The following is a 20,179-nucleotide window of genomic DNA, read 5'->3' as shown; positions in this document are numbered from 1 at the left end:
GTGTACTAATGCGTACTGGTATCATGTATAATTTATAATAGCCAATGAACATTAGCAGAAAGCTCTTTTAGCCTATTAACTTTATCCGGAATATAGATCAGCCTATGAGCATTTGTATGTAACTGCTGCTGCTGTATTGGTTTATGTCTTTGTACTGCACTTGGATATGGATGATAGAATATTGTTGTGTACAATGTTGTTTTAACATCTCAAATTAAAGCTGGTAAAGTTTGTTCAGACTGTGGTAATTGTATGAGTGTTACAATGTGCTGCTCCCCCTGGTTGACTGTTATAATGTAATCTTCACCCTGAATAACAGTAACTGCATAATGTAGTGTTATCTTTATCCCCTCAGACCACCCTCTGCCTCATTATCCCTAAACTTACCCTTCTGCATTAACCTTTTATCTCTACCCCTCCACATTAGCCCTACTCAATGTACGCTTAACCCTGTAATTAACTATTCAGTCCCCACCCCTTACTACAAATCCTAACGACCAGCAATAAAACTAAGCTGCTAACCTCCCTAGCCCCAGAACATGATTTACCTCAACCATAACCATCACACTTTCCTAACATGAATTAACCTCTATACCCCATACCCTTCCAGCCTATATAAACCCCTAACCACAACCTTCCTATGTTTCATACACATCTCTAACACACATAATTGTCCCCCAGGGATCCCAATTACTCAGATTATGGTCTCCCCGATAGATTTGTCCTCCACACCCCCTGTTGCAAAGCCTTCCTCCATCAACTGCAAACAATCAACCAGCTTGCGAGGGATCCTCCCCTATGATCCACCTGTTCAGTACTTAATCACACCCCACTCAGAGCCCATTCTCCACAGCTCCCCCAAGGTCAAATACCACATACAAAGGATACATTCCAGCAATGTCTTCTATTTTAATTAAATCCTGTGTCGTCCACTTTTTGGGAACCACCAACCTGTTAATCCCCTTTTGCATCAGCATAATCATGCATATCCTATTAGTTTTACTTAATCTTTTTTTTTCATGCACACTGATGTGTTTTCATATACATAATATACATGTGTCCAATGGTACACCAGTTGAAGGAAGTCAGCAAAGAGGAGGAAGGAGGAGATTTACAAGAGAACAATACTTGTTTAAAATTGCTTAAAGGGACAGTTTACTCAAATTTTTTCTCCCCTTTAATTTGTTCCCAATGATCCACTTTACCTGCTGGAGTGTATTAAATTGTTTACAAGTAGCTCCTTTACCCTTATATTGGCATTTGAAATTGTTAATTTAGCATGTGGTATCCCCACCTATTCTGAAATTTGTGGCCGCGCGTACCAGCTATAGATAAGCTTTGTAAACACAGCCAGCAGAAGAAATTACACTCCCAGTGTGATAAAGCAGAGATAAGGTAATAAAATGTTGATTTTCCATTGTTCTCTCAAAGTATTGGTGATTGTTTTAAGGACAGATATAAGATAAAGAAGCAGGTATATGTGCACAATGTGATACAGTAATGAGATCTGATTATACCTACAAGCTCAACCTATTTTATTAGGCTGTGGCTTCAAAACACAAAACCAGAGCTTTAATATACAGAAATAAACCTTAAAAAGCTAATTTTCATAAATTTTTTACTCTGCAGTTGGTAAAAAAAGCAATTGTAAACACATTAAGGGAAAAAACTATTTTACAGTATACTGTCCCTTTAATGTTATTTTATGTTAAATTTCCAGTAGTCATATTGTTTCTATAGTTTGCTTTTTTTTTTTTAGATAATCAAGGACAGCCCAAACACGTTAGGCCAAGATGGCGTAACGATCCTGAGAACAGCTTGATGGAGTCCTGGACGTCTTTACTGAAATTCAACCAGTCCCACAGTGGCAGGATCTCCAACATGCAGTATGAAGGGGATATATTTGATGAGTTTCTTCAACAAAAAAAGATTAGAAAACAACACGATCTGAATCGCAAGGAAAATGCATTGGAACTGCCCAGAGTGCCTAATGGCAGCACCATAGAAACTGAGAAAGATGAAGGTAGTGATTTTGAAATCCCAGTTTTGCCATACGGGCAACATATGTGCATTAAAATTGCAACCACTTGGGGTGACAGACACTATGTCGGCCTAAATGGGATTGAAATATTTTGTTCCAATGGAAACCCTGTTCACATAGCTAAGATCAAAGCAGATCCACCTGATATTAATATTTTACCGACCTACGGTAAAGACCCCAGAGTGGTGACCAACCTAATAAGTGGTATCAACAGGACACAAGATGACATGAATCTCTGGTTGGCGCCATTCACCCCTGGGAAACTTCATTACATATACCTGGACTTTGTTCAGCCGTGTAAGGTGGCCGTGCTGCGCATTTGGAATTATAATAAGTCCAGAATACATTCATACCGAGGAGTGAAAGACATTGAAATACTTTTAGACAATAAAATAATCTTTAAAGGAGAAATTGCAAAGGCGTCTGGGACCCTCTCTGGCGGTATGTTGTTGTTGTCTATTCTCTTCATGCTTTTTAATTTTTTTCATATTATTGGGTTAATGGTTGACTGTGAGTTGTGCATGATGGTCTGGCGTTCACTTCTTTATCGGTTTGATACATTTAGTTTACTGGGATTTGTGCTTTGTACCCTATTTCTTTCATGTAATTAGCAAGAGTCCATGAGCTAGTGACGTATGGGATATACATTCCTACCAGGAGGGGCAAAGTTTCCCAAACCTCAAAATGCCTACAAATACACCCCTCACCACACCCACAATTCAGTTTTACAAACTTTGCCTCCTATGGAGGTGGTGAAGTAAGTTTGTGCTAGATTCTACGTTGATATGCGCTCCGCAGCAAGTTGGGGCCCGGTTTTCCTCTCAGCGTGCAGTGAATGTCAGAGGGATGTGAGGAGAGTATTGCCTATTTGAATTCAATGATCTCCTTCTACTGGGTCTATTTCATAGGTTCTCTGTTATCGGTCGTGGAGATTCATCTCTTACCTCCCTTTTCAGATCGACGATATACTCTTATATATATACCATTACCTCTGCTGATTTTCGTTTCAGTACTGGTTTGGCTTTCTACAAACATGTAGATGAGTGTCCTGGGGTAAGTAAGTCTTATTTCTCTTGTTAAGTGTATCCAGTCCACGGATCATCCATTACTTATGGAATATATTCTCCTTCCCAACAGGAAGCTGCAAGAGTCCACCCACAGCAAAGCTGCTATATAGCTCCTCCCCTAACTGCCATATTCAGTCATTCTCTTGCAAGCCTCAACATAGATAGGAGTTCGTGAGAGTCTGTGGTGCTTTCTACTTAGTTTATTCTTCAATCAAAAGTTTGTTATTTTTAAATGGCACCGGAGTGTGCTGTTTATCTCAGGCAGTATTTGGAAGAAGAATCTGCCTGCGTTTTTCTATGATCTTAGCAGACGTAACTAAGATCCATTTGCTGTTCTCACACATTCTGAGGAGTGAGGTACTTCAGAGGGGGAATGGCGTGCAGGTTTTCCTGCAGATAAGGTATGTGCAGTAAAATATTTTTCTAGGAATGGAATTGACTAAGAAAATACTGCTGATACCGAAGTAATGTAAGTAAAGCCTTAAATGCAGCGATAGCGACTGGTATCAGGCTTATTAATAGAGATACATACTCTTATAAAAATGTGTTTTAAAACGTTTGCTGGCATGTTTAATCGTTTTTTAACGTACATTGGTGATAACACTGTAATGTTGGTATAGCCTTAAATGCAGTAAAAGCGACTGGTATCAGGCTTATTAATAGAGATACATACTCTTGTAAAAATGTGTTTTAAAACGTTTGCTGGCATGTTTAATCGTTTTTTAACATATGTTTGGTGATAAAACTTATTGGGGCCTAAGTTTTTTCCACATGGCTGGCTTAAATTTTGCATAGAAACAGTTAACTGAAGCTTCCCACTGTTGGCTGTGGCAGTTTGTTGTGTCTGTTTTTAAAAACGTCTATGTCGTTTTTTTTTTTTATCTGTTTTTTGCATTAAGGGGTTAATCATCCATTTGCACGTGGGTGCAATGCTCTGTTACCTTATTACATTTACTGTAAAAATTTTGTTTGTTTTACTGCCTTTTTTTCACTGTTTTTCAAATTTTGACAAAATTTGTTTCTCTTAAAGGCACAGTAACGTTTTATATATTTGCTTGTTAACTTGATTTAAAGTGTTTTCCAAGCTTACTAGTCTCATTATTAGTCTGTTCTAACATGTCTAACATAGAGGAAGCTCTGTGTTCATTATGTTTTAAAGCCATGGTGGAACCCCAACTTAGAATGTGTACCAGATGTACTGATTTCATGTTAAACAATAAAGATCATTTTTTGTCTTTAAAAACATTATCACCAGAGGATTCTGTCGTGGGGGTAGTTATGCCGACTAACTCTCCCCACGTGTCAGACCTTTTGACTCCCGCTTTAGGGACTCATGCTCAAATGGCGCCAAGTACATCAAGGGCACCCATAGCGTTTCTTTTACCAGGGGATTCTGTCGAGGGGAAAGTTATGCCGACTAACTCTCCCCACGTGTCAGACCCTTCGACTCCCGCTTCAGGGACTCACGCTCAAATGGCGCCAAGTACATCAAGGGCGCCCATAGCGTTTATTTTACAAGACATGGCAAAGGTGGTGAATAATATTCTGGCAGCAGTATTAGTCAGACTACCTGAAATTAAAGGAAAGCAGTTAGCTCTGGGGGTAGATACAGAGCATACAGACGCTTTAAGAACCATGTATGATACTACCTCACAATATGCTTAGTCTGTGGGTGATTTTTTTTGACTCAGGGAAGATGATTTAACCTGATTCTGATATTTCTACATTTAAAATTTATGCTTGAGAACCTCCACTTGTTGCTCAGGGAGGCTTTGGCTGCTCTGAATGAATGTGTACAATCGCAGGGCCAGAGAAATTGTGTAGACTGGATAAATAATATACAGTGCCGGTGTGTACTGATGTTTTTCCAATACCTAAAGAGGTTTACTAAAAATTTTTTAATAAGGAATGGGATAGACCAGGTGTGCCGTTCTCTTCCCCTCCTATTTTTTAGAAGAATGTTTTCTAATAGTTACCACCACATGGGACTTCTGGCAGACAGTTCCTAAGGTGGAGAGAAGAGTTTCTACTCTAGCTAAGCGTACCACTACCTCTGATGAGGACAGTTGTGCTTTTTAGATCCAATGGATAAAAAATGTTTATTCAACAGGGTTTTATCCTGCAGCCCCTTGCATACATTGCTTCTGTCACTGCTGCTGCGGCGTTCTGGGTTGAGTCTCTTGATGAGGCTTTACAGTTAAGCGACTCCATTGGATGAATATATTTGACAAGCTTATGCTAGCCAATTCCTTTGTTTTCTGATGCCTTGTTCATTTGACTAGACTAACGGCTAAGAATTCTGTTTTTTACTATACTGGCGCGCAGAGCGCTATGGCTTATATCATGGTCAGCTGTCGTGACTTTAATAAATAAGCTACTTAACTTCCCTTCAAGGGGCAGACCCTATTCGGGCCTGGTTTGAAGGAGATTATTGCTTATATCACTGGAGGAAAAGGTCATGCCCTTCCTCAGGATAGGTCCAAATCAAGAGCCAAAAAAAAAAAAAAAAAGGTCTAATTTTCGTGCCTTTTAAAAACTTCAGGGCAGGTGTGGCATCCTCTTCCTCTAAGGCAAAACAAGAGGGAATTTTTGCTCAGTCCAAGGCGGTCTGGAGACAATCGGACCTGGAACAAAGATAAGCAGGCCAAGGAGCCTGCTGCTGCCTCTAAGGCAGCATGAAGGAACGGAACCCTATCCGGTAACGGATCCTATAGGGGGCAGACTTTCATTCTTCGCCCAGGCGTGGGCAAGAGATGCCCAGGATCCCTAGGCATTGGAATTTATATCCCAGAGATATCTTCTGGATTTCAAAGATTCCCCCCCCCAAAAAAGGGGAGATTTCGCCTTTCACAATTATCTGAAAACCAGATAAAGAAGGAGGCATTCTTACATTGTGTACGAGATCCATCCAGTTCCAAGAGAGGAACAGGGACAGAGTTTTTACTCAAATCTGTTTGTGGTTCCCAAGGAGAGGGAACCTTCAGACCTATTTTGGATCTAAAGATCTTAAACAAATTCCTCAGAATTCCGTCATTTAAGATGGAAACTATTCGTACCATCTTAACTATGATCCAGGAGAGTCAATAGAGGACTACAATGGATTTGAAGGATGCTTATCCTCACATTGTGATGCATAAAGATCACCATCGTTTTTCAGGTTTGCCTTTCTAGACAGGCATTACCAGTTTGTAGCTCTTTCCTTTGGGATATCTACAGCCCCAAGAATCTTTATGGAGGTTCTGGGGTCGCTTTGGCGGTCCTTAGACCGCGGGGCATAGAAGTGGCCCCTTATTTAGACGACATCCTGATACAGGCGTCCAACATCCAAATTGCCCAGTCTCATACGGACGTAGTACTGGCATTTCTGAGATCACATGGGTGGAAAGTGAACAAGGAAAGAGTTCTCTATCCCCAATCTCAAGGGTTTCCCTCCTAGGGACTCTGATAGATTCTGTAGAAATGAAAATTTACCTGACGGAGTCCAGGTTGTCAAAGTTTCTAAATTTCTGCCGTGTTTTTTCATCCCATCCGCGCCCTTCGGTGGCTCAGTACATGAATGAAATCGGCTTAATGGTAGCGGCAAGGGACATAGTACCGTTTGCACGTCTACATTTCAGACCGCTGCAACTATGCATGCTCAGTCAGAGGAACGGGGATTACACAGATTTGTCCCCCTGTTAAACCTGGACCAAGAGACCAGAGATTCTCTTCTCTGGTGACTATGTCGGGTCCATCTGTCCAAGGGTATGACCTTCCGCAGGTCAGATGGGACAATTGTTACAATAGATGCCAGCCTTTTAGGTTGGGATGCAGTCTGGAACTCCCTGAAGGCTCAGGGATAGTGGACTTAGGAGGAGACCCTCCTTCTAATAAATATTCTGGAACTGGGAGTGATATTCCATGCTCTTCAGACTTGGCCTCAGTTAGCAACTCTGAGGTACATCATACTCAGTCGGACAATATACACGACTGTGGCTTACATCAGCCATCAAGGGGGAACAGAAGTTCCCTAGCGATGTTAGAAGTCTTACAATAATTCACTGGACAGAGACTCACTCTTGTCTATCAGCTATCCATATCCCAGGTGTTGAGAACTGGGAGGTGGATTTTCTAAGTCGTCAGACTTTTCTTCTGGGGGAGTGGGATTTCCTCCGGAGGTCAAGACCAAGCAGGAGAAGGCTTTGGTGTTTTTGACAGCGCCTGCGTAGCCACGCAGGACCTGGTATGCAGATCTGGTGGACATGTCATCCTTTCCATCACGGTCTCTGCTTCTGAGACAGGTCCCTCTACCTCAGGGTCCTTTCAACCATCTAAATAGAATCAATCTGAGATGGACTGCCTGGAGACTGAACGCTTGATGTTATCAAAGCATGGCTTCTCCGAGTCAGTCATTGATACCTTAATACAGACATGAAAGCCTGTCTCTAGGAAAATTGAACATAGATATGGTGTAAATATCTGATTGTTATGAATCCAAGGGTTACTCATGGAGTAAAGTCTGGATTCCCAGGATATTATCTTTTCTCCAAGATGTTTTTGAGAAAAGGGTTGTCAGCTAATTCCTTAAAAGGGGACAGATTTTTACTCTGTCTATTTTTTTGCACAAGCGTCTGGCAGGCATTCTAGACGTTCAGGCATTTGGTCAGGCTTTGGTTAGATCCAAGCCTGTGTTTAAAACTGTTGCTCCGCCATGGAGCTTAAACCGGATTCTTAAGGTTCTTCAAGAAGTTCTGTTTGAACCTTTTTTGTTCCATAGATATCAATCTTTATCTTGGAAAGTTCCTTTTGGGTAGCTAATTCCTCGACTCGTAGAGTCTCCAAGTTATCTGTGTTACAATGTGATTCTCCTTATCTGGTCCTTCGTACGGATAAGGTAGTCCTGCGTACCAACCTGGGTTTTTTCCTAAGGTGGTATCTAACAAGTACATCACTCAAGAGATAGTTGTTCCATGCTTGTATCCTAATCCTTCCTCAAAGAAGGAACGTCTATTACACAATATTGGACGTGGTTTGTGCTTTAAAGTTTTACTTACAAGCTACTACAGTTTTCATCAAACGTTCACCTTGTTTGTTGTCTATTCTGGACAGAGGAGAGGTCAAAAGACTTCAGCAGCCTCTCTGTCTTTTTGGTTAAAAAGCATAATTCATTTAGCTTATGAGACTGCTGGACAGCAGCCTCCTGAAGGGATTACAGCTCATTCTACTAGAGCTGTGGTTTTCACTTGGGCCTTTTTTAAATGTGGCTTCTGTTGAACAGATTTACAAGACTGAGTCTTGGTCTGCGCTTCATACTTTTCAAATTTAACAAATTTGATACCTTGCTTCTTCGGAGGCTATTTTTGGGAGAAAGGGTTTTTTACAGGCAGTGGTAACTTCCGTTTAAGTACCTGCCTTGTCCCTCCCATCATCCATGTACTTTAGCTTTGGTATTGGTATTCCATAAGTAATGGATGATCCGTGGACTGGATACACTTAACAAGAGAAAACATAATTTATGCTTACCTGATAAATTTATTTCTCTTGTAGTGTATCCAGTCCACGGCCCGCCCTGTCACTTTAAGGCAGGTAATTTTTTCATTTGAACTACAGTCACCACTGCACCCTATGGTTTTTCCTTTCTCTGCATGTTTTCGGTCGAATGACTGAATATGGCAGTTAGGGGAGGAGCTATATAGCAGCTTTGCTGTGGGTGGACTCTTGCAGCTTCCTGTTGGGAAGGAGAATATATTCCATAAGTAATGGATGATCCGTGGACTGGATACACTACAAGAGAAATAAATTTATCAGGTAAGCATAAATTATGTTTTTCTGTGACACTCTAAGCTATGGTTAGGCACTTTTTTATAAAGTTCTAAATATATGTATTCAAACATTTATTTGCCTTGACTCAGGATGTTCAACATTCCTTTTTTTCCGACAGTCAGTTTCATATTTGGGATAATGCATTTGAATCAATCATTTTTTCTTACCTTAAAAAATTTGACTTTTTCCCTGTGGGCTGTTAGGCTCGCGGGGGCTGAAAATGCTTCATTTTATTGCGTCATTCTTGGCGCGGACTTTTTTGGCGCAAAAAAAAAAAAAAAATCTGTTTCCGGCGTCATACGTGTCGCCGGAAGTTGCGTCATTTTTTTGACGTTCTTTTGCGCAAAAAATGTCGGCGTTCCGGATGTGGCGTCATTTTTGGCGCCAAAAGCATTTAGGCGCCAAATAATGTGGGCGTCTTATTTGGCGCTAAAAAAATATGGGCGTCTCTTTTGTCTCCACATTATTTAAGTCTCATTATTTATTGCTTCTGGTTGCTAGAAGCTTGTTCACTGGCATTTTTTTCCCATTCCTGAAACTGTCATTTAAGGAATTTGATCAATTTTGCTTTATATGTTGTTTTTTCTGTTACATATTGCAAGATGTTCCACGTTGCAACTGAGTCAGAAGATACTTCAGGAAAATCACTGCCCGGTGCTGGAGCTACCAAGCTAAGTGTATCTGCTATAATTTTTGGTATCCGTTTCTCCAGCTGTTGTTTGTATTGCATGTCATGACAAACTTATTAATGCAGATACAATTTCCTTTAGTACTGTTACATTACCTGTTGCTGTTCCGTCAACATCTAATTTTCAGAGTGTTCCTGATAAACATAAGAGATTTTATTTTTTAAATCCATTAAGAAGGCTATGTCTGTTATTTCTCCTTCTAGTTTACATAAAAGTCTTTTAAAACTTCTCTTTTTTCAGATGAATTTTTAAATGAACATCATCATTCTGATACTGATAATGGTTCTTCTGGTTCAGAGGTTTCTGTCTCAGAGGTTGATGCTGATAAATCTTTGTATTTGTTCAAAATGGAATTTATTCGTTCTTTATTTAAAGAAGTATTAATTGCATTAGAAATAGAGGATTCTGGTCCTCTTGATACTAAATCTAAACGTTTAAATAAGGTTTTTAAATCTCCTGTAGTTATTCCAGAAGTGTTTAATCTCCCTGATGCTATTTCTGAAGTAATTTCCAGGGAATGGAATAATTTGGGTAATTCTTTTACTCCTAAACGTTTAAGCAATTATATCCTGTGCCATCTGACAGATTAGAGTTTTTTGGGACAAAATCCCTAAGGTTATGGGGCTGTCTCTACTCCTGCTAAATGTACTACTATTCCTACGGCAGATAGTACTTCATTTAAGGATCCTTTAGATAGGAAAATTGAATCCTTTCTAAGAAAAGCTTACTTATGTTCAGGTAATCTTCTTAGACCTGCTATATTTTTAGCGGATGTTGCTGCAGCTTCAACTTTTTGGTTAGAAGCTTTAGCGCAACAAATAACAGATCATAATTTTATAGCATTATTATTATTCTATAACATGCTAATAATTTTATTGGTGATACCTTCTTTTGATATCATTAGAGTTGATGTCAGGTATATGTCTCTAGCTATTTTAGCTAGAAAAGCTTTATGGATTAAACTTGGAATGCTGATATGTCTTCTAAGTCAACTTTGCTTTCCCTTTCTTTCCAGGGTAATAAATTATTATCTCAACTGTTTCTGGAAGGAAGGGAACTTTTTTACCAAAGGATAAAAAATCTAAGGTAAATTTAGGTCTAATAATCATTTTCGTTCCTTTCCTCACAACAAGGAACACAAGCCTGATCCTTCATCCTCAGGAGCTGTATCAGTTTGGAAACTATTTCCAGTTTGGAATATATCCAAGCCTTATAGAAACCTATAGCCAGCTCCTAAGTTCCCATGAAGGTGCGGCCCTTATTCCAGCTCAGCTGGTATGGGGCAGATTACGTTTTCTTCAAAGAAATTTGGATCAATTCCGTTCTCAATCTCTGGTTTCAGAACATTGTTTCAGAAAGGTACAGAATTGGCTTCAAGTTAAGGCCTCCTGCTAAGAGATTTTATTCTTTCCCGTGTCCCAGTTAACACAGCAAAGGCTCAGCATTTCTGAAATGTGTTTCAGATCTAGAGTTGGCTGGAGTAAATATGCCAGTTCCAGTTCTGGAACAGGGGCTGGGGTTTTATTTTATCTCTTCATTGTACCAAAGAAGGTCAATTCCTTCAGACCACTTCCCGATCTATCAATATTGAATCGTTATGTAAGGATACCAACATTCAAGATGGTTACTGTAGGACTATCCTGCCTTTTGTTTAGCAAGGGCATTATATGTCTACAATAGATTTACAGGATGTGTATCTGCATATTCCGATTCATCCAGATCACTTTTAGTGTCTGAGATTCTCTTTTTAGACAAGCATTACCAGTTTTGTGGCTCTACAGTTTGGCCTAGCCTCGGTTCCAAGAATTTTTTTCAAAGGTTCTCGGTGCCCTTCTTTCTGTAATCAGAGAACAGGGTTTTGGTATTTCCTTATTTGGACGATATCTTGGTACTTGCTCAGTCTTCTCATTTTCGAAGAATCTCATACGAATCGACTTGTGTTGTTTCTTCAAGTTCATGGTTGGAGGATCAATTTACCAATCAGTTCATTGATTCCTCAGACAAGGGTAACCTTTTTAGGTTTCTAGATAGATTCAGTGTCTATGACTCTGTCCTTGTCAGGCAAGAGAAGTTTAACATTGATATCAGCTTGTCAAAACCTTCAGTCACAATCATTCCCTTTGGTAGCCTTATGCATGGAAATTTTAGGTCTTAGGACTGCCGCATCAGATGCAATCTCCTTTGCTCGTTTTCACATGCGACCTCTTCAGCTCTGTATGCTGAACCAATAGTGCAGGGATTACTCAAAGATATCTCAATTAATATCTTTAAACCGATTATACAACACTCTCTGACATGGTGGACAGATCACCATCGTTTAGTTCAGGGGGCTTCTTTGTTCTTCCGACCTGGACTATAATCTCAACAGATGCAAGTCTTACAGGTTGGGGAGCTGTGTGGGGGTATCTGACGGCACAAGGGGTTTGGGAATCTCAGGAGGTGAGATTTCCGATCAATATTTTGGAACTCCGTGCAATTTTCAGAGCTCTTCAGTCTTGGCCTCTCCTGAAGAGAGAGTTGTTCATTTGTTTTCAGACAGACAATGTCACAACTGTGGCATACATCAATCATCAAGGAGGGACTCACAGTCCTCTGGCTATGAAAGAAGTATCTCGAATTTTGGTTTGGGCGGAATCCAGCTCCTGTCTAATCTCTGCGGTTCATATCCCAGGTATGGACAATTGGAAAGCGGATTATCTCAGTCGCCAAACGTTGCACCTGGGCGAATGGTCTTCACCCAGAGGTATTTCCTCAGATTGTTCAAATGTGGGAACTCCCAGAAATAGATCTGATGGCTTCTCATCTAAACAAGAAACTTCCCTGGTATCTGTCCGGATCCCGGGATCCTCGGGCGGAGGCAGTGGATGCATTATCTCTTCCTTACAAGTGTCATCCTGCCTATATCTTTCCGCCTCTAGTTCTTCTTCCAAGGGTATTCTCCAATATTCTAAAGGAATGCTCGTTTGTCCTGCTGGTAGCTCCAGCATGGTCTCACAGGTTTTGGTATGCGGATCTTGTCCGGATGGCCTCTTGCCAGCTGTGGACTCTTCCGTTAAGACCAGTCTTTCTGTCTCAAGGTTCTTTTTTCCATCAGGATCTCAAAACCTTAATTTTAAGGTATGGAGTTTGAACGCTTGATTCTTGGTCATAGAGGTTTTCTCTGACTCTGTGATTGATACTATGTGACAGGCTCGTAAATCTGTATCTAGAGAGATATATTATAGAGTCTGGAAGACTTATATTTCTTCAGGATGGTTTAGATAAAGGTTTGTCCGCAAGTTCCTTGAAAGACAAATCTCTGCTCTTTCTGTTCTTTTTCACAGAAGGATTGCTAATCTTCCTGATATTCTTTGTTTTGTACAACCTTTGGTTCGTATAAAACCTGTCATTAAGTCAATTTCTCCTCCTTGGAGTTTGAATTTGGTTCTGGGGGCTCTTCAAGCTCCTCCTTTTGAACCCATGCATTCTTTGGTCGTTATATTACTTTCTTGGAAAGTTTTGTTTCTTTTGGCCATCTCTTCTGCCAGAAGAGTCTCTGAATTATCTACTCTTTTTTGTGAGTCTCCTTTTCTGATTTTGCATCAGGATAAGGCGGTGCTGCGAACTTCTTTTGAATTTTTTACCTAAGGTTTTGAATTCTAACAACCTTAGAAGAGAAATTGTGGTTCCTTCATTATGTCCTAATCCTATGAATTCTAAGGAGAAATCATTGCATTCTTTGGATGCTGTTAGAGCTTTGTAATATTATGTTGAAGCTACTAAGTCTTTCCGAAAGACTTCTAGTTTATTTGTCATCTTTTCCGGTTCTAGAAAAGACCAGAAAGCTTCTGCCATTTCTTTGGCATCTTGGTTGAAATCTTTATTTCATCATGCCTATGTTGAGTCGGGTAACACTCCGTCTCAAAGGATTACAGCTCATTCTACTAGGTCAGTTTCTACTTCCTGGGCGTTTAGGAATGAAGCTTCGGTTGATCAGATTTGCAAAGCAGCAACTTGGTCCTCTTTGCATATTTTTACTAAATTCTACCATTTTGATGTGTTTTCTTCTTCTGAAGCAGTTTTTGGTAGAAACGTACTTCAGGCAGTGGTTTCAGTTTGAATCTTCTGCTTATGTTTTTTCATTAAAATTTTATTCTGGGTGTGGATTATTTTCAGCAGGAATTGGCTGTCTTTATTTTATCCCTCCCTCTCTAGTGACTCTTGCGTGGCAAGATCCACATCTTGGGTAATCATTATCCCATACGTCACTAGCTCATGGACTCTTGCTAATTACATGAAAGAAAACATAATTTATGTAAGAACTTACCTGATAAATTCATTTCTTTCATATTAGCAAGAGTCCATGAGGCCCGCCCTTTTTTGTGGTGGTTTTGATTTTTTTGTATAAAGCACAATTTATTCCAATTCCTTATTTTATATGCTTTCGCACTTTTTTCTTATCACCCCACTTCTTGGCTATTCGTTAAACTGAATTGTGGGTGTGGTGAGGGGTGTATTTATAGGCATTTTAAGGTTTGGGAAACTTTGCCCCTCCTGGTAGGAATGTATATCCCATACGTCACTAGCTCATGGACTCTTGCTAATATGAAAGAAATGAATTTATCAGGTAAGTTCTTACATAAATTATGTTTTTGCTTCTCCTTTTCCTGTTTAATCTGTTAAGAGCAAAAACAGAACCGCTGCCTGTTTTCCTTTTGTCTTCAGTTATTTCCTCTCATCCCTCTTATGAGATGGTGACTGCAGACTCAGTTATATTGTGTCCTCTTGTATTCATAGATAGCAGGGCATAACAAGCCTGGGTGCCTGTGCTTGATGTGTGGGTTTGTAATTCTTGGGCTACCGGCAAACTACCTGTCACTCGCTTCAGCCAGGATGCATTTGGTTCCTTATCCCGGCAGGTGCCCAGCTGCATCTTTTCTAAGGCCATTGAGCATACTGAGACTTATAGTTCCAAAAAAACAGTCTTGTCAAGTTGAGGTTGTTGTGGCAGATTTCTTTTTTAAGACACGATGAGTTCATGGATCATTTTACTTACTAATGGGATATTCACCTCCTGGTAAGCAGGAGGAGGCAAAGAGCACCACAGCAGAGCTGTTAAATAGCTCCTCCCTTCCCTCCCACCCCAGTCATTCTCTTTGCCTACAAGATTGTGCTGCTTTGTTCTGGGGTGTAGCCGTAGTCCATATCAGTCTCTTCAGTAGAGCTTTAGAACAATGGGAACTTGTGGGACATAATTCTCACTGTGCCTCCCATTTTTCTTGCTGCCCTATTTCCGTTGGTCTGAGGTAAAGCATTGACTCAGCACTTTATTCTCCTCAGGTCGATGTGAGGGAGAGGACCTCTCAAGCCTGGGAGCTGCCTTGCTGCCTGGCAGAATGATAAGGTAAGTGCTGACTTAATTTTTCTGGGGGGAAAAGTAAAACGGTCTGAGAAAAAAGTTGGGCACTTTTATTTCCTATAGAAAAGGTTTATATGGTATTCTAGTGCATTATAGGGGATCATATAGGGCAGCATTGGCAGGCACTGGGGACCGACAAGTCAGGCTCAATGTGTTTACTACGCAGTTTTCATGGCCTTAAGATGTCGACTAACATGTTGGCAACACGCCCACGATGGGCAGGCCTACTGTTGGGGCTTCTATTAGGTGCTGCGCATATTACGTCTATTACGATACAGACAGAGTATATCTAATCTTCCGTTTTTTTGTTTATACAACGGATTTATGACTGCAGCTTCTGCCGGAATTACTAGATGGGTTCCGGTTGGCATAGCGTTTTAATTTCATTCGACAAGGTGTCAGTCGCAAAAGCTAGTAGTGTTAAAGCTGTTTGAGTGTTAAGATCTGTTTGGTTCTTAGACTGTAAGCGTGTTTCAGATATTAAAACTGGTCCGTTTCTTGCTGCCAAAAGAAATTAAGCAGTTTTCTTGTTTATAAAGGAAATCAAGGGTTTTCAAAACGTGATTTTTCTCTGCAAGATGTGGGAAAAAATGCTTGTTGTCTGTGATTGCTTACAAAAGAACTGTTTTTTCTTAGCAAACAAAATAACGCAGTTTCTTTTTAACATTTAATTTATTTTACATGATACGATGAGTCCACGGATTTCATCCCTACTTATGGGATATCGCCTCCTGGTCAGCAGGAGGAGGCAGAGAGCACCACAGCAGAGCTGTATATATAGCTCCTCCCTTCCCTCCCACTCCAGTCATTCTCTTTGCCTGTGTTAGTGATAGGAAGAGGTAAAGTGAGGTGTTAGTTTAGATTCTTCAATCAAGTGTTTATTATTTTTATTGTAGTGCCTATGTGTGCTACTTTATTCTAGGGTGTAGCCTAGACCAGATCAGTCTCTTCAGTAAAAAAGAGAAGCATCTGGTGGCTTCAAAGCAATGGGAACTGGAGGGATTCAATTCTCACTGTGCCTCCCATGATATGTGCTGCCCTTCAAAAGATGGTCTTAGCATGTTTTAACTAAGACCCTGTATGTCTCCACAGCTTTACAGGAGGGATCTGCTGGACCTCTTAAGTGTGGAACGGATCATGCTGTCCATCAGCTTTCAGGTACATGCAGCTGTTTTATTCTGGGACACTGTTAACTCAGAAAAAGGGCTGTAGTTGGTACCTACTGTATGGGGATTACTCCTTATGTTTACTGTATGTCAAACCGGACTCTGCAAGGGGTATGATGTTTGACAGCATACAAGTGTCATGTTGTGGGGCTCATTAAGAGAAACTGGCAGGCTTCTAATGTGATACTACGTTTATTCAGAGGCTGTTTTCTGACACTGGGGATTGCATCTGGAGCGGAGAGGCTCCGTAATGGCTGTGTTCAATGTTTTACTGACAATGTGTTTTAACTGCTGTGTGCAGTACTGAGTAAGCAATCGTAGTTTTAGATATATAGGTGCGGTCGCTTGTTTTGTTTGTTTTCTTCCCGGCCATACTTTCTTGCCGGAGGTCCTCTCACTGATTGCCGCCCACGAAGGGCGGGGTTGGTTTTTGTGCGCTTCAGACCGGATGCGTCTAGAAGCTGCGCACTTCCTTCTGACAGAGCTCGGCAAAGGACTTGTTTCCAGGCGCTTATTGAGACCGCATGGTTGTAGTTAAAAGAAGCAGGCAGTCTTAAGCATCTGGGAGTTGCACTCTGTGTCAGTGTGTCGTGGGGGCAGGTAGGCGCCGCAGCGGTGCTGTGGCGAGGTGCATTGGTGTTTGAAGTTTATTTCAAGTTTATTTTTCCAACCTTCTCCCCAAGTAATGGATATGTTGTAAAGTATAAATTGGGATTTGTCTAGCACATAGAACATTTTGCTTTGTTGTCAAATTTAAATAAGAGTTTATATAAAAAATAAAAAAAAAGAGGTTGTGATTTATTTTTTTTTTGAAGATTATACTTAATAGTCCATAATCATACTTGTACAATTAGGGTTATGCATCTTCAAAGCGTTACATGTTCATTATGTTTGAATGCAAATGTGGAGCCCCCTGTTAATTTTTGTCCTTCATGCACTGAAAGGACTTTACAGTACACATTTTCTTTAATAAAAGTTTGTCTATAGCTGATGCTTCCCTGGATTCTGCTGAAGAGGTTCAGAGTATGCTGCAACTTTCTCCCCAAGCATCACAGCCATTACCGCTCGCTCAGGCGACGCCTTGTCCCTCAACGGCGTCTGCAGCGCTCATACTGCAGGATATTGCTGTGGTAATGTCATCGACTCTTTCAGAGTCGTTAGGTGCTTTTCCAGTACTGCAATTCAAGTGCAGTAGGAAAGAGGCCCATGTGGTCCATCCATCTTCTAATGCTTTGATGGCGATTTCCGATGTACCCTCCCAGGGCATGGAAGCTCTGTCTGAGCGGGAACTTTCTGACTCGGGAAGTACATTGCCTCTGACATATTCGGACGTGATGTCCTTCAGATTTAAGCTTGAACACCTCCGTCTGTTACTCCGGGAGGTTTTGTTGACTCTGGACGACTGTGATCCAATTGTGGTCCCTCCAGAGAAATTGAGTAAGATGGACAAATATGTAGAGGTTCCTTCTTATTCTGACGTTTTTCCTAAGAGAACTTCAGATATTGTTGCAAAGGAATGGGAGAGGCCGGGTATTCCATTCTCCCCTTTTCCTGTTTTCAAGAAAATGTACCCTATTGCGGGCGCTGTTCGGGATTCTTGGCAGAAGGTGCCTAAGGTGGAAGGAGCTATATCCACTTTGTCTAAGCGAACTACTATTCCAATTGAGGATAGTTGTGCTTTCAAAGACCCTATGGATAAAAAACTGGAGGGTCTTCTCAAGAAGATCTATGTTCATCAGGGGTTGTTATTACAACCGGCGGCCTGCATTGTTACAGTCACAACTGCGGCTGCTTTTTGGTTTGATGCCTTAGAAGAATCTCTTTAGACTGAGACTTCTTTGGAAGAAATACAAGATAGAATTAAAGCCCTTAAGTTAGCTAATTCTTTTGTTATATATGCAACTTTTCAGATTGCCAAATTGGCGGCTAAGAGTTCAGGATTTTCCATCTTAGCACGCAGAGCTTTATGGTTAAAGTCTTGGTCTGCGGATGTATCATCTAAATCTAAGCATTTGGCTATTCCTTACAAGGGGAAGACCCTGTTTGGGCCTGACTTGAAGGAGATTATTTCTGACATCACGGGAGGCAAGGGTCACCTCCTCCCTCAGGATAAAAAGTCCAAACAAAGAGGACAACAGAGTAATTTTCATTCCTTTCGAAATTTCAAGGGAGTATCCTCTTCCGCTTAACAGGAAGATTCACAAGCCAAGTCCACTTGGAGACCCAACCAGTCTTGGAACAAGGGTAAACAATCCAAGAAACCGGCTACTGCTACCAAGACAGCATGAAGGGTCGGCCCCCGATCCGGGACCGGATCTAGTAGGGGGCAGACTTTCTCACTTTGTCCAGGCTTGGATAAGAGACGTTCAGGATCCCTGTACACTAGAAATTGTGTCTCAAGGGTATCAGTTGGAGTTCAAAAATTCCTTCCCCAGAGGAAGGTTTCTTCTTTCACGGTTATCTGTAGACCGGATAAAAAGAGAGGCGTTCTTACGCTGTGTAAGAGATCTCTCCTCCATGGGAGTAATCTGTCCCGTTCCAATACAGGGACAGGGGTTTTATTCCAATCTCTTTGTAGTTCCCAAAAAAGAGGGAACATTACGACCTATTTTAGACCTCAAGAGTCTAAACAAGTTTCTCAGAGTTCCATCCTTCAAGATGGAAACTATTCGTACTATTCTTCCATTGATCCAGGAAGGTAAATTTATGACTACCGTGGATCTAAAGGATGCATATCTTCATGTTCCAATCCACAGAGATTATCACAAGTTCCTGAGGTTTGCCTTTCTGAACAAACATTTTCAGTTCATGGCCCTTCTTTTCAGTCTGGCCACGGCACCCAGAATTTTCACAAAGGTTCTGGGGTCTCTGCTGGTGGTTCTAAGACCGCGGGGCATTGCAGTGGCGCCTTATCTGGACGATATTCTGATCCAGGCGTCGTCTCATCAACTGGCAAAGTCTCATACCGACATTGTTCTGTCCTTTCTGAGGACTCATTGGTGGAAGGTAAATCTGGAAAAGAGTTTGCTAGTTCCACAGACAAGGGTTTCTTTCTTGGGAACTCTAATCGATTCTCTAGCCATGAAGATCTTTTTGACGGATGTCAGAAAGTTAAAGATTCTCTATACCTGCCGATCCCTTCAGTCCAATCCTCGGCCGTCAGTGGCTCAATGCATGGAGGCCATTGGATTGATGGTAGCGGCGATGGACATTATTCCATTTGCTCGATTTCATCTCAGACCTCTACAACTGAGCATGCTCAGACAATGGAATGGAGATTATGCAAATTTGTCTCCTCAAATAGATCTGGATCAGGAGACAAGGGACTCTTCTTTGGTGGTTGTCGCAGGATAATCTGTCCCAAGGGACGTGCTTCCGCAGACCCTCATGGGTGATAGTGACAACGGACGCCAGCCTGTTAGGATGGGGAGCAGTCTGGAACTCCCTGAAGGCTCAGGGTGTATGGACTCGATCGGAGTCTCTACTTCCCATCAATATTCTGGAGTTGAGAGCAATATACAATGCGCTTCAGGCTTGGCCTCAGTTGGCTTCAGCCAAATTCATCCGATTTCAGTCGGACAACATCATGACTGTGGCTTACATCAATAATCAGGGAGGAACAAGGAGTTCCTTAGCGATGAGAGAAGTAGCCAAGATAATTCAGTGGGCGGAGGCTCACTCTTGTTATCTGTCAGCAATCTACATCCCAGGAGTGGATAACTGGGACGCGTATTTTCTTTGTGCCATTATTGTTAATTGAACAGTGTCCAAAATATGACGCAGTTTTTCTCCTTAAAGGTCCCAAAACTTTTTTATTAATACAGTGCCATGCCTTTTCCTCCCAATCCCCTTGCTACAGGGAGAGCGTTAGAGGAAATGTTAAAAAATTAGTGTGTAGGGTTTCTGTTCTGACTATATCTATTCCGAATTTTCCTATCATAAAAAGGTGGGATTTTTCGGTATTGCCTGAGGGTAAGATTTCAAGAGATTCAGTCAGTGTAATTCCTTCCTCTGAT

The 20,179-nt window shown here is 41.1% G+C and overlaps 1 protein-coding gene across 1 annotated transcript in view; it reads left to right on the top strand.

Annotated features, from left to right (window-relative positions):
* The window catches only part of KATNIP (katanin interacting protein), a 362,447-nt gene that overhangs the window by 149,597 nt on the left and 192,671 nt on the right, over window positions 1-20,179 (top strand). Inside the window, exon 16 of the mRNA XM_053694469.1 lies at window positions 1,760-2,482. Coding sequence (XP_053550444.1) covers window positions 1,760-2,482 — 723 coding nt within the window. The remainder of the gene's footprint in view (window positions 1-1,759; window positions 2,483-20,179) is intronic.

The sequence above is a fragment of the Bombina bombina genome, chromosome 11, assembly GCF_027579735.1.
Source record: "Bombina bombina isolate aBomBom1 chromosome 11, aBomBom1.pri, whole genome shotgun sequence".
Taxonomy (NCBI): Eukaryota; Metazoa; Chordata; class Amphibia; order Anura; family Bombinatoridae; genus Bombina; species Bombina bombina.
This window is presented reverse-complemented; position numbering and strand designations above follow the sequence as displayed.